The sequence below is a fragment of the Beta vulgaris genome, chromosome 7 (genome assembly GCF_026745355.1).
Source record: "Beta vulgaris subsp. vulgaris cultivar EL10 chromosome 7, EL10.2, whole genome shotgun sequence".
Taxonomy (NCBI): Eukaryota; Viridiplantae; Streptophyta; class Magnoliopsida; order Caryophyllales; family Amaranthaceae; genus Beta; species Beta vulgaris.
Window position 1 is genome coordinate 18,022,616 of NC_079208.1, and position 15,115 is coordinate 18,037,730.

Genomic DNA, 15,115 nt, shown 5'->3' on the forward strand with positions numbered 1-15,115 from the left:
TGGATCCGTTTAGGACCCAGATTCATAGGATCCATACGAATTTGGATCTGGATCCTCATTCTTATTATCCAGTGCATCCGAGCAGGATATGGATCATTGCCTAAAAACAAATCTGGATCCTAGAGAATCCTGTCCAGATCCTACCCATTGTCATCTCTAGCCTCAGCCGAACTTACTTGATAAATTTCCAAGAGCAATAGATCAAAAGAAGCAGCGGAAGGTACACCAAATTAGAATGAAAAAGTTAATAATTAGTTCTCGTTCACCGAGACGTGCACAACTCCCTTCCTGATACAAAATCCACTTTAACTAAGACAAATGTAATTGTAACTATTACGCAGATAAAGTACAAGTCTGCCCTCAGGAGAATGGATACCAATGTATCTCGATCCACATTGATTCAGTAACTACTGGTATGTTATCTAACAAATCCGCACATCCAGGATATATCAGTAAGTTCGATCATTAACGACATTAGAGTACTAGTAAAAAGGGTTCATTGGTGTCATGTCACCAAAGTCTCCTGTAAACAGGTAAGACGAGCACATTATCTAGTAGCTGCATGCCAGCCCAACCAAATCCCCTTTCTACAGTTATTACCTTAATTTGTTCTATCTGTGTACGTTCCTGATATGTCAAAAAAGAAAAGTATAAGTCTGGCCTGATGCGTGCAGCATCCATTTCTGCCGTTCGACAAACCTGCTTCAAGAAAACTGACCTCAGTTATCCTACATCTTTGTAAGAAGTGTAAAAAATTTTCAATCAACTGCCAATCTTGACAACCATCCAGTACTGAATATAGAGAATAAAAAACAATTCATATTTTTTCTAATCAACTGACAGATAAAGAGACCTCGAGTCTTCAATGCTGCTTCCTCTACTCCCAAATCAGAACTACGGGCATAAAGTATGCACTATACATCACACTTTTGCCACCTCTTGAATGTGTTGTGAATGGCTTTTACCAGGTGGAATGAAAATCAAATCGTCCCAGCCAGAATTCTTCTCCCTTACCTGTATTCAAACAGAGTAAACATAACTAAGGGTCCGAATTCTACATATAGTGCACTAAGCACTACACTGGAAATCAAAATTCTTAGGACACACGGTTTGACAAGAAGCCCTCATTTGGACCAAGTATTAGAAACTGCAAAACATTAAAAATAAAACAACATACATAATATAGGAATTACTACTAATCTAAGGATAGAAGAAACTGAGGAAGTAAAGAGGGAAATACAGCTAATAATAGCATTAAGTACACTGAAATTGCTAATGAGAAAACGAAAAGCTAAAGAATCACATTAAAGCACAACATTTACCTCCATTTTCTTCAAAACATTCTCTAAACTCCCCACCTGTTCACCCAAAACAATTAAATTATATGTTATTATATAAAGATCACCAAGAAAAAGCAGAGAGTTGATAGTCCAATCGAACTATGACATGGGCTGCAGCTTAAGCACCAGAGCACATAACCCGGGTCAGAGAGTTAGTGCCCCAGGAGATGATTATAATTTTGTAAAGACCCACAAGAATCTACGGGTCTGATAAATCAAGTTTCTAAAGGATCGAAAGACAAGACATCCTACAACATCATCAGCAAGAAAATGGACATACATTTGATGTCTCGTCCTTCTATGGAACTCATGTTGGGAGATACATGGGTTGTTTTAGATTACGGCAACAACATTAAAGCAGGGTTCGAGATCAGCCACTGCCAAAATTATACCATCCAAGGAAAGTTCTAGCAGGTTAATCTAAAATGTGCACTAGAAAGCCAGCCAGGTATAAGTACAGATGGTTCATAAGACCAAGTTATCTGTACAAATCAAAACGAGAAGGAAAATTGAAGAGGACCGGACTTTTGAGATTCATAAGGAAAACCAACTTAACTTGCACAACCTGTACTTTTTGCCAAGCTTTCTGTAACCTTGTTCTTTTACGTGGGTAATACGCAAGATTTACTCATTCAGTAAGGTTTGAAATGGTGTATAAGTATTAGAAACAGGGCTTAATTTCTATTTAGCAGCAAGAGCCAACAAATACTTAAATCTGTTTTAGTGCCAGAGAGGCAATCAGATTCGTATTAGAGGAAGTTCTCAAGCAAGCCAGAACCCCAATATCTTACATGTAGCTCCAGCACAGGAATCATCAAAGAACAAAAGAGATGTGGAGAAAACATGCTCTTACCAAGAGAAATAAGAATACCCGTACGAATTTCTTGTCATGCCCTTAGGGCTTACCAACACCCCCTCCACTTTTCAAGCATTCATGAACGAGGTATTTAAACCATTCCGACGTTTGACGATATCCTTGTGTATAGTCGTGATGAAAAGACCCACTGTGAAAACATAAATTAAATGGTAATGGGGGAAAATCCGAGTTAAGTAAAATTTAGGTGGCATATTTAGGCCACGTTATCTCATTGAGCTTCGGGGAGACCTTGGGCTCACGGGGTATTATTACAAGTTTATCGCCAATCATGCCAATATTGCACTAAGCAGAACTCAAGAAGCATGCTTTCAATTTGGGGGGAGGAGGTTGCAATAGCTTTGAACAACTTTAAAAAGGCAATGACCACGGCACCGGTGTTGGCCATGCCAAACTTCCAGCAAACCTTTGTGCTCGAGACCGATGAATCAGGGCTTGGTTTGGGGGTGTAGGATTTTTCAGTCACACATTTGGGGGAAAGGGCTCGGCTAAAATTAATTTATGAGGAGCTACAACAATTGTTTTTGCCTTGCAAAAATGGCGACATTATATTTAATGGGGAGGAGATTTCTTATTCGGACACATGAGAAAAGCCTAAAGTTCCTCATCCAACAAAGAATGGTAGGCGAGGAATATCAAAGGTGGTTCAGCAAGCTCTTAGGGTTTGAAGTTGACATCCAATACAACCCCGAGGCATCCAACAAAGTGGTCGACGCTTTGTCATGCAAATCTACTGAGGTTGAATTGGGAAATTTGGAAAGAATTTGTGGAATTCCATGGAACCAAATTCGGCGAGGGATTAATGACGATGACTTCATCCAGCGTAAAGAAGGAGATTATGGAGGGTCAACTGCATTCGGGTTTTATTGTTGCAAGGGAGAAGGTGTTATACAAGGGTGACGTCATGGTCCCAACATCATCATCAATTACTCAAGCTCTCTTGATAGAATATCATGATTCTCCTACCGGGGTCAGTGATATTCTCCTACCGGGGGTCAGTTGGGGGAACTCAAAACTGTGCCTTGCTACGGAGAAGGTGTTATACAAGGAAGCTGTTGTGTATATCCAAAAATGCTCCATAGGCCAACAGCAAAAAACCCTTAACACCAGCCCAGCTGGGTTGCTGCACCCCCTCCAAATCCCAACCCAAGGGTGGGATGAAATCTCAATGGATTTCATAGAGGGACTTCCCCTCTCTCGCGCTTGTAGTGATAGATCGCCTGTCCAAATTTGCGCATTTCATTAGCTTAAGACACCACTCAATTTAGTTGGTCAACTGCATATCACCCTCAAAGTGACGGGCAAACGGAGGTCGTCAACATAAGTTCGGAAACTTATTGCGATGTTACATCAGTGGGCATCCCCGAAAGTGGGCTCAATGGTTGTCGTGGGCCGAATACTCATACAATAAATCCCCACACTTGTCCTCTTTGTTCTCTCCTTTCAAGGTCTTGTACGGGAGAGACCCCCTACCTTGGTGCGAGTTGGGAAGGGGCAGAACCCCAGTGGACTCACTGGAAGAGCAGTTGCAGCTTCGTGATGCGATGCTTGATGAGCTGAAGTTAAATCTTTTGAAGACTCGGCAAAGGCAGAAGAAATGGGCAGACATAAGGGAGCACAGAAGAAAATTTTGAGGAAGGTAAGTGGGTTCTCTCGAAGCTCCAATCATATAATCAATAGTCATTGGCAAAAAGGCAATTCGCAAAGCTGTTTCCAAACTTCTATGGGACATTGCAGATCATACAAAAAGTGGGGCAAATAGCCTACTAGCTGAATTTGCCTGCAAAAGCGCAAATTCACCCAGTTTTTCACGTGTCTCTACTAAAGCGCCTTCAAAGGCCTTCCCCCCTCTGGTCAATATCCCCCCAGAATTAACCTTTGATATGGAAATGTGCGGTTTTTCACGTCTCTAGTCTCTACTAAAGCGCGCCTTCAAAGGCCTTTCCCCCCTCTGGTCAATATCCCCCTAGAATTAACCTTTGATATGGAAATGCACACTGAGCCTAAGGCCCTGTTCGGAGTTCGTGGCAGCAGCAGCATGGAGGTATTAGTCAAATGGAAGAATCTCTCGGAAGAAGAAGCAACATGGGAGCATGCCAAGGTTGTCCAACAGCAGTTTCCCACCTTTCACCTTGAGGACAAGGTGAGTCTTTGGGCGGCGGGTAATGTAACAGAATGGAGGCCTCCAATCAAATTCACTTACTCTAGACGCCAAAACAAAGGTACACCTGGGCAGCCTTCTAGAAAACTCTAGAAGAGGTAATGATTGGGAAAGGACGAGCACTGTTGACAGCTCACAAGGACAGCACAGGAAATAGTACAGAATGGAGTGTGGCTCAGAGAGAGAATATTCTGTAGAGAGAGAAAAAATTGTACAATCTAGTAGTATAAAAAATGAGGAGCTAGATAAGAAAGATATGAAAATTGTAAAAGATCTAGTGTATTGGGAGTGTGAAGGCTACTGGAAAACCTTTCTTTTGTTCTTGTTTACTAGGGGAATCATCCTCAATCAATCAAAGTCTCTCTCTTTCTCCTTTATTTCTCTCTTATTTTCCATAGTTGTGCTGCTGCTAGCTGTTTTTATTACAAGGAGCTTTTTTGGGTGTATACGAGCAACTAAGTGCATTGACGTAGACATGATTCTATCCCAAGTCTTAGCCTATTGGGTACCACCCCAAAGGACTTTACCAACTAAGCTAGATGACATCCATTAAGTTAGATTAATTGTTTAAGTGAGTGAAGCTCATATAAGCAATATAAAACTCTCCTAATCCAAACCCCCCAGTTAGAGACGCCTTGGAATTGTGAATTAGAATGTGTTAGTGTTCTTGAAATTTGAACGCCTTGGAATGCAAGGGTCTAAGTTAGTATCCATCCGGTTACATATCTGGAGATGGGTGTGATTCTTTGACTTTGCACAAACAAAAAAAACTATACCAAATTCAGTATTTCTAACTATCCTCCGTTTCTTTTTAAATGCAACAAAGGGGTATTTTTTGTAAGATATAAAATATTCCTTTGTTGCATTTAAAAAGAAACACGGGAGGTATTTGAAAGTTTTAGATATTCAAATACCACTATGGGCTGAGAGAGGCCCCGTCCTCGCGATGATCTCTGAGATAGTTCTTTTTCTATATCTTCCTGCAGCAAAGAATCATGAATTTCAGTCTATATTCAAGTCTTATTGATGGGGAATGAGAAAAAACCAAAGAAACAACTGACCTTTCTGAAAAAAATAGGGCAGTAACGCTTATTTTTCTTCTTGACGACTAAAAGGTCGGACTGCAGCAGTCAACAAAATTTTTTGAAAAAATTGGATTAGGAAGGGACGAAATGAACAATTCATATGCACGTGTACAAGTAATAGACCTACATTTTGCGAAAAAGAAATTAGATAGACCTAGTGTCAAAACTTGTCAAAACATATTCATGATTGCTGATCACAATAAGCAGCTTCAATTCCCCGGTTGCGTTCTCTATCTTACTAAACCTCAAATGAAAAATCTCAGATAAATGAGACTTTTCTCTTTTAAGGTAGCCGCTGCTACTAAAAAAAAGTACATTCAGGGGTTATGAAATAGCTCGACCAGAGAGGTACTTCAAGGGCAAGAGTTAGTCTTACTCAAATACATATTTGCTGTTGAATGAAGACTTGCCTTAGGATTAGTCAGTTCTATTTCTCGATGGGGAAAATCTATCTTCTTATCAGTTAGTTATACCATTACACAAAAGCTAGTTCAAAAATATACATGTTCACTCAAAACTCCTAATTAAAACCACCATTACAGATTGCAGCTAACTTACTTTAATGATGACAAAACAATCTTGGGAATCAGGCCTTTAGGGTGGGGATACGCAGAAAATCAACAGCAGTAACAAATAGAAAATTTATTGGCAGCAATAGCCCATTTGATTTAAGTATAAGGTAGTGATGAAGGTGCAAACTAATAGATTAGCCTAATGAAGTGAACTAAACAAAACACAATAAAGAATTGTGTTTTAAGTTGTAGAAAGAAAACAAGCAATGAGAGCCACTCTTAAAGCTTGAATTCGGATATTAAAGTTTAGGGAATAGAATCACTCTTACCCTAAAATTATATGGTATTATCAGAGTAAGAGATAACTCTCGAATTCTGCTAATAAGGGTGAACACTTGTAGTTTAACCTACCAATTAATTTGTACAAGAAGATTAAAAACATTCAGTATTTAAGCTCCAAAACACGTTTTTTTTAAAAAATTTTACAAAACTCAAATCTCCTTTCTGTTCATACCCTTCCATCCCTAAATGTCTAGCAACTAAACACATACAGGAAACATTAGAAATACACGTATACTTAAGTTTACAAAACAAACATACAAAACAGTCCTAAAAAATGTAAAAATTCGCAACTTCTATCTTTCTTGCTTTTTATTCTGATTGGTGGCTTTAAAATGGTTGCAAACCAATAGGGACCTTACCCTCACTTGGAGAATGCTCCAACCAAGAATAGAAAACCATCATTTTCTCAAAAAACAAGGCTGCAACTGTACCTCAAACTCGCCACTTTCAGGACAGTGCTTCACCATTTCGGCTTTCTCTTCTACAGTTCAAGATTTTGCTATAAAACCAATAGGAGGGTTTCCTATACTTAATGTTCCTTCCAACCATAGGTCTTTTGCTGCAATTGGATGAGAATCCGTGGCTGCCAATAATAGAAAGAAAACATGCAGATTTCACGTTGTTCCAGTACTTCCAGCAAATTGCAGCAAGCATCAATTAGGAGCTTTTCTTCCTAGGTTAACTTGCTTATCATTGGACCTTCTTAAGTACACATCTCAAGCAGCTCAGTATGCGGGAGCTGAAACTTGCTTAGCAATCAAAATCCGGACTCCAGAACCAGATGGACAAGCAACTAAATTACGTGCTATGTCTGATGCTGCTGCGAATTCGTTACTCAATGAAATGTGACCAAAATTTACATGATGACATTTCAAGATGCGAGCAATCCGAAAAAAAAAAAAGAATCATTGAAAAATTCCAAGTAGATTGCTCACAATCATCAAAAACATTTTGCAGCACCAGCAACAAAAACAATACACTATTTTTTTAGCTTCCTGTGCTACTTAATCACCACCTTAGGATGATTAGCGTTGGTTGAACCCTTAACCATCTTCTTAATCCTTAAGATTAACCAAATCCAAAGATTAAATACCCGTAAAACAATCTCCTAAGGCAAAATAAGCACAAGGAAAGAGCAATAGACATCTTCACAATGAAAGGTCGCCAAAACAAGACTGAAATGGTCGGTTTAACCAACTGTACAAGGAATAAGTATTTCTTAAGACACGGAAAAAGAATTGGTACTGCCAAGAATGAGGGGAAAACCCATTAAAAAAAAAGAAAAGAAAAAGAATAAGGTAGAGACATTGAGGCTTGCGAACCAGCACAACTAGAATATACACCTACCACAAGGTAAGGTTTAACCACCACTACTAAGTTATATATCTAATTATATATATATACCCCTGGCACCCCCTATCCCGCATCTAAGAATTTGTTACATATACCAAGAGCATAGAGGCTCAACAACAAGGTTTTCCATGCCCCACAAAATCAACTTAACTTTCAAAATCTATGAGTTGATACAACTGACAGATGACAACCAAAAACAAAATGTGTAAACATGAAAAGCAAAAGGAAAACCAAGTATGAACCCACACTTAGGTTGACCAAGGCAGTCAAATAATTTGCTGGGGGTGTATGCGAAATTGCGAATTGGTTCGAACGTTCCACCGGTTCCAGTATGGAATTTGGCAATTCGCAATTCGTCGATAAAGGGGATCCTCCCTAAAATCAAACTACTATGAAGCGAATACCGTTCCAAATTCGTTCCGCTTTCCAAAACAAATTGTGAATTATGTGACAGTGGCAGCTTAACATGCTGCACTGAGTCTGTTGCCAGTCTGTTCCATATAACCTTTATCAAGTGCTATCTTAATTCTCAAACCCATAAAAAAAAGTTCTCTTAAAATTTAAACATTGTTGTCGATTTCCCATAAGTAAACATATCCTATGATAAAAACACAGGTAAGGCAGCGTACATCTACAAAAAAACATAAGGCCATAACCTTCTTGAAGTGGGACCTTGCAAGAGACATTGAGGCACTAATATAGTTCGGTACATTAATCATGTTACACAAAATCTTCCACCTCATGTTTTCTCTAAGATAAAAGAAATGCCAAAAGAAGCTTAGAGTATGGAGTTTGTTACTCTCACAAGGCAACAACGAGATCATTTCCAAAGAGCAGAAGATCATATCATCATATAGTAAACTTCTAAAGGAAGCGTGAGCCACGAGAGTCAAGAGCTTTAAAATCTTCTTACTAAATTAAACAAGGACTGCGCAACCAGTCCTTTGACAGCTTGTACATCTATCGATCAAAACTCAGTGTCTATATACAATAACTTCTATTGATAAGTGACTCAAGTTACCAAGCAAAGGCATACATGACAAATAAGAAGATGAATGTGCATTTAGTATTTTTTACAGAGATAAACTGAAGCATGTGGAATTAAAATTTTACTTATATTCAAGCACGAACAAAATATTGCTAGTAACCAGAAATGTGATTAGATGAAGCAATTTAGCATACCTGAAAGACAGGAACGCCGTCAAACCCACTTTTAGTCTCTGATGCTTTTAACTGGAGCAAGAAAGTGAAATATTGTGCATCAAGAAAGATTTTTAATTCTATATAACATTTCTATGTCAGGCAGGTCAAAAATTTCATCCGAAATTTGCAACCTTTTTCAGTTGAGTGGTCAACTCTTGTAGCTTCCAAAAAAGAGTATGCTAAAGACATGGAATGCTTTGTTCACACAGTTTAAGAGCAATAACTTTCATGAATACCTAGTAGCCTAAGAACAACATAATTGCATACCTAATGGCAACGATCCACAGCAAATGGCCACTATATCATTATGGACCACCAAGGGGTACATTGGTTAGAATGACCAAACATAAAATGATCTAGTCTTTTTTCCTTGTTTTCTCTACTGTATTTGAAGAATTCTACCAAGGTGTTGCGTGTATTCGTACAAAAGAGTACTTGATCTTATTTTCCATGCTTAAAAGGGAAGTGTTTATAAATGACTGATTGAAATGGAAGCAGCATCATCATGTGATCACTAATTGGGTCCAGTTATATTAGTGGTTGAGGAAAACAGCTAATACACAAGGAGATCAATTAAAATGGTGGCTGGTTTTGGCCCAGGATAAATACAGCTGCTCAAAAGATTTAGGCAGAGCATATTGGTCTTAGCTCGTCGGTTATAGTAGGGAAGTTATTGAAGGTAAAATTATGCACTGGAGTAGATAAGTCGTATTGTTTTGCCATATAGTTCGGGAAAAGCAATAGTAATTAGTGGAAAAGACAAGTTTAATTGGTGTTTTGCTTATAATGAACGGCCAGCAGCCTATCTTTCCAATTTCATGCACCCGAATTAAAAGTCGAAGAAGTGTCATTTCTAATAGATTTGGAGCTTTTTACAACACTGACTCCTATGTGTCCAAGAATCTTCTTTTTCAAAAGGAGTTTGCTATTTTTCACATTTGGCTAGATTTGGCATTTTATTAATTAAAAATTCTATTAGGAAATAATGTTCCAGAGATTCTTTTCGGCCTTGTTCCAAATTTAATGTGCTATTCTGTCCAAGGAAGACTGGCTGAAATCTTCAACTGTTTTTGATACCTTCTGGTCCACACCTAGTACCTGTTACCAGAATGTGCCATGCAAGTTCAATTATTTTTGCTTATTTCGATTAACACCTGAAGTTTTACTTGATTATCAGGTTCTTCATTGACTTTGATAAGTGATATATGTATTTGCCTCGCCAACTTTTCATATATTTTCTCTTCAGATTCAATGAGCGAAGGTGAAACCTTCAAGAACCCTTAACTTCAAAAGTAAAACTAAGCCTACTTTTGCTTTTCTTAAATTAAAGATAGTTGACGGGAACCAAGTATCTAAAAATAAGACCCTCAAAATTTTGCTAACATGACACATAGTGAGGGTAGTTACTAATTTAGAATTTGAAGGTCTTATATTTTTCAATGATCAAGACTTTAATTAGATTGTTTAACTTTTGGGAAACAATCGATTTGTGCCACTAGGAAAAAGAAAACGGAATGGCCTTTTTACAAAGTGGCTAAGACTCCCCAAATAAATACAATACAAAAACAATCAATTTCAAGAAAAAGTAGTTGAAATACAGAGCTTACATCCAACGCATTCTTAATTTGAACTGGATCAGGCAAGAAGCGGAATGCAATTCCTTCAACCTTTAACATGTATACCTGCAAAAGTTCACATTGTTTCGAAGAAATTATAAGGATGGTAAGTAAAGGGAGAGACGGGACGAGGCTAAAATCAGGGAGCAGAGCAAGGTAGAGAAAAAATAAAACAAAGAAATAGACACAGTAATTTACAATCAAAAGACACAACTAAAAGCTAGTCTGCAAAAGCCACCCTTGTATTCGATTTCCATTCATCCTTTCATATGTGATTCATCATGAATGACCTACAACTCACCCATACTGTCCACACCAAAGAAGCTGAGAGAAATATAACCATGTGGATAGACTAGGAGCATTTTCCATATGTTCTATTTTAATACCTACATCTCACTAGAACTGAAAACATTGCCAATTGTCTAATATTGGAAAATTCCTCATTAGAAACCAGTAAAGATATGAAAAATAAAAGGATAACTTCAGCCTTTTAATATTTCAAAGTAGAAGACCTAGAATTTGCAGAAAACGTTATTATTCGTAATTCTGATAAACCAAAAGTCAAAAAGCTATTTACTATAGCACAAAGTCACCAAGTATTTTACCCCTCATCTGTAAGAAAGTCTGTAACTTAATAGTACTTTAAAGCCTTCTAATAAAGCTACACCAAATAAGGTTCGTGCTTATGGTTGCTAATTGGGTTAAGCAGCTCGAACTCGACTCAGTCAAAATTCGGTCAATGCTCGACTTGATCTAGAACTCGACTTGATACATTAACAAGTCAGTTTGAGCTAGCCTAAACTCAACTTGATAAAAATGTCAACTATTATTAGGATAAAATATTAAACTAACTATGTGTATGTTACTTGAAAAGTTGAAATGACTATGAAATTAAGAACTTAACATTAAATACATAAGGCAATAGATTAATAAAAATAGAGGAAACTTTATTGCCAACAATTTACGGATACTAGTCAAGTGTATCTGCTTGTGAGCAACTCAAACTCAACTCGAAACTTTAACGAGTTGAACCAGGCTAGAGAATTTCAAGTTTGATACCTTAATAAATTGAGTCGAGCACATGCCAGCTCATGACCGACTTGCTCAATAAGCACCCCTAATCTAGCTCTTGCAATTGAGTACAAAACTTCTATAATAAAAGTTAAAAGAAGACCTAAAATCCGTAAGTTTTGTCCAATCGCGACTACATAACCAAAAAGTTACAGAATTGTTATATTTTTTTCCACTTGTTGTAACATGCCAGTTGCAAACGTTTCAGTGTGGCTCTCTTCATTCACATAACAAACATACTTAGAACCATCTCCATATCCCCATTCGAAACACACCAATAACTCTGTCTAACATGTACATTCTCTCCAAACTTTCAATCCAAACAAGTAAAAATTACCCAATAACCATCCAACAACCTCATCCAATCATTTCAACAATTTCAAGGAAGATAAAGAAACACAACCAAATAAAATGGGAAATGTTTGTGTAACTTAAGGCTCGGCAACCGCTTTGAGAGATAGAAGGATATTAAATTCAATATTTTAGAGTGAGAAAAACCATTAAGATTATTACATTAGTTATACTTTCGTTTCTATCTCGGAGTTGTCAACTCTTAGCATCACCCTATCACTCAACAACTAAAGTGATCTGACTTGAGTTTGTGTTCAACCCACTAAACAAACCAAAAAAATAAATAATTGAGAAATTCTTCTAACAAAAGAAGAAAAAGTTAGTAAGAGCATAGCAGAATTCACAGCTTTTGAGCATATTGTTAAACATACTTTGATGGTACCTTTTCAATTTTAACACTTCGACTTTCACACACTTCAATACACAACTTTAACTATCAATATATAATTACTTAGTACTAAATATTACAAATAGAAAAAAGAAACATAGATATAGACAATATATCCGTTGGGACAAACCAACTATATTTAACATAGAAATATACTCCTTCCGTTTTTTTAATTGTTATACTTTTCTTAAATGATTGTTTCTTTTTAATTGCTACATTGTTTAAACTTTCTTTATTTGAAGTATTTGGCCCACCATAAAGTAATACTATTATGTTTCTTTTTCTGTTTTTCCACCCGGAAGTACTACTTTTCACTTTTGCCATTCTTCAAAAAGTAACTCCAAAAAGCTGTCTTAATTCATACAACAATGTAACAATAAAAAGAAAAGGAGGGAGTATCTACTAGGATAAAGTCAGAGCTAACGTATAAATAATGCAAAAGTCAAAGCGTTGCCACTAAAAAGAAACACAGAATTAATAGTTAACATTAGTCACCTGGTCAAGGCTGATGGGAACAATCTTAGCCTGACTCCGCAACTCCTTCCTCCTCAACTGAACCTAAATTTCCAAAAACATCATCCCAAAATTCAACAAACAACTCCAAAATGCAATGGATAATAACAAAAAAAAAAAGCAAAAAACCTGAGCAAGGAAAGCCTCGGCGTCCTCTTTGCGAAAACAAAGCAAACCAATGGACTTAGCCCCATCATTAGGGTCGGAAATCAGCACAAACTCATTGTTAGTATTGCTAACTGTGTAAACCGAAGTTCCCGCGAGAGTATTGGCGACATGGTTGGAACTCGAAGCGACGTTGAGTGATTGCTTGGCTTGTCCGATGGAAGCAAAAGACGATGAGAGAGAAAGAGGCGCAGTGGTGCGCGAACGAGGGGGCGACGGTGCGAGTGTGGAGATTAGGGCGCCGGCGAGTCTGCGGCCGTCGTCGAGACGAGTGGTGAGGTCTGTGCCGAGTCGGTTGATGAATGTTGAGAGTGATAACAAAGGATTGGTGCGAACCAAGGGTGCGGATTGTGGAGAGTCCATTTTACTTGCTTGACTCTTGTTTTTGGAGAGTTGTCTTCATTTAATATATTTTCACTCAAAATTGTATTGTGCTCCCAGGAGCACGTAGCACATGATGCTCCCGGTATCAAAACGATAGCGTTAATGCGTTATGTCTTTTATTAGAAACCTATAAAAACAGTCAAATAGAACATTTATTTCAGCCGATCGTTATTATATTCGAAATTCTCTTTCTTCTCCAACACTATATTTTTCTTCGCGAATTATTGATTTCATGATGATCGTTGCTCGTCGATCTTTTTGAATTTAGCTCATCAAATGTCGAATTTAGCTTCTGGTATTTTTGTTTGAAGTTCGACAGAAAATGCTAATTCAATTTTTCCTAATTCGAAATCAATTTGTAAGTGTTGAATGATTTCAATTGCTTATTGTTGGTTTATTGTTGTTCAATTTTGCAATTTGTTGTTGAATTGTTGCTAATTATATTGTGTTGTTGCTGGTTTTGTGAATTGCATGTTATTTTTTGTGATTGCATTGTAGGTTGTGTTGTTAATTCTTCTACACAATTTGCTAATTCAATTGTGAGTAATTCAAAATCAATTGGTAAGTTTTTGAATAATTGTATGATTTTTATCTTAAGTAATTTCATAATATCATGTGTTTACAATTTTTATGAATTTTTTCTGTTATTTTTGTGAATCAGTTCATAATTGAATATAAAAGTGTAGAACATTATACGCAATTGAATTAGAACAAGTACCAATTGAAGTAGAACATGCTTAAAGTAATTATGTAGAACTTAATGAGCTTGATGTGATCATTTTTCATTTTGAATATTATTAGTTGGTGTTAGAACATTGTCTATGGTCTTTTGAACAACTATGTATTTAATGTAGACATAATAGAATTTTCTATTTTATTCAAAAAGAACATTTTCCGTTTTCATTTTGAACAAATTTTCATTATATGTAGAACACGTATTAGTTTGATGTGGAGCATAGTACAATTTTCTTAATATGGAACTTATTTCCTTTTAATTTTGAATAATGAGGCATTTCTATAGAACATATAGAACAATGAGACATTTATGTAGAACATTCTAATGTTTGAAACAGTACATATATGAAAAAGAACATATGTCATTTTCATTTAGAACATTTCTGTAGAACATTCTAATGTTTGAAATAGTACATATATGAAGTAGAACATCCTGTCATTATTATTTTATTTTGTGATTTAGGGAAGAAGACTTATGTAGTTGAGTTTAAGGAAGGTTCTGAATCTGAGTTGCTACAGAAGCAAGTGAAAAATGATGAAGAAGCTTTTGAATTGTACAATGAGTATGCTTTTAAGTTTGGTTTTTGGTGTTTGTAAGGGTAAAACAAGGTGCAGGGTCAAAGATGGTAGTGTTTGTATGAGACAAATGGTTTGTTGGAGGGTTGGTTTCAAGAATGTAAATAATGTAGGACAAAAGTTGTATTTGAAAAGTTGATTATAGAACTGGTTTGCAGAGCTTATATATAGTTTCATGTTGATGAAGATGGTGTTTATACTTTGGTTGCACATGTAATGGGACATAATCATGGAATATAATGGTTCCACTTCATGACCGTCATTATATTAGGTCACATAGATTAGTGTGTTTTGAACAATTGGCATTTATTTCAAACTTGTAGAGAATTGGAATTCCTGTAGCGGATGCTATTCGGTTTATGAGGAAAGAAGTTGGGGGTTCTCCTAATCTAGGTTTTACTGTTAGTGATGCTTATATTGCTCTTGCTGCTGAGAAGGTTAAAAGT

The 15,115-nt window shown here is 36.8% G+C and overlaps 1 protein-coding gene across 5 annotated transcripts; it reads right to left on the bottom strand.

Annotated features, from left to right (window-relative positions):
* Positions 1 to 230: 230 nt before the first annotated feature.
* LOC104898833 (protein TIC 22, chloroplastic) lies at positions 231 to 13,380 on the bottom strand. Of its 5 annotated transcripts, XR_790841.3 has the most exons (9): positions 12,939 to 13,377; positions 12,792 to 12,854; positions 10,478 to 10,552; positions 8,850 to 8,900; positions 5,437 to 5,496; positions 5,290 to 5,355; positions 1,323 to 1,358; positions 854 to 1,014; positions 231 to 699 (listed from the first exon to the last, which is right to left on the bottom strand). XR_790841.3 is itself a non-coding variant. In XM_010685944.3 (8 exons), exons 1-8 carry the CDS (start codon positions 13,335 to 13,337, stop codon positions 922 to 924), a joined length of 843 nt encoding a protein of 280 aa, XP_010684246.2. In that variant the 5' UTR covers positions 13,338 to 13,378; the 3' UTR covers positions 231 to 921. The 5 variants fall into 5 exon arrangements, 1 of the variants encoding a protein (XP_010684246.2); XR_007268389.2 differs by lacking the exon at positions 1,323 to 1,358 and having other exon boundaries at positions 12,939 to 13,380; XM_010685944.3 differs by having other exon boundaries at positions 231 to 1,014; positions 12,939 to 13,378.
* Positions 13,381 to 15,115: the final 1,735 nt, after the last annotated feature.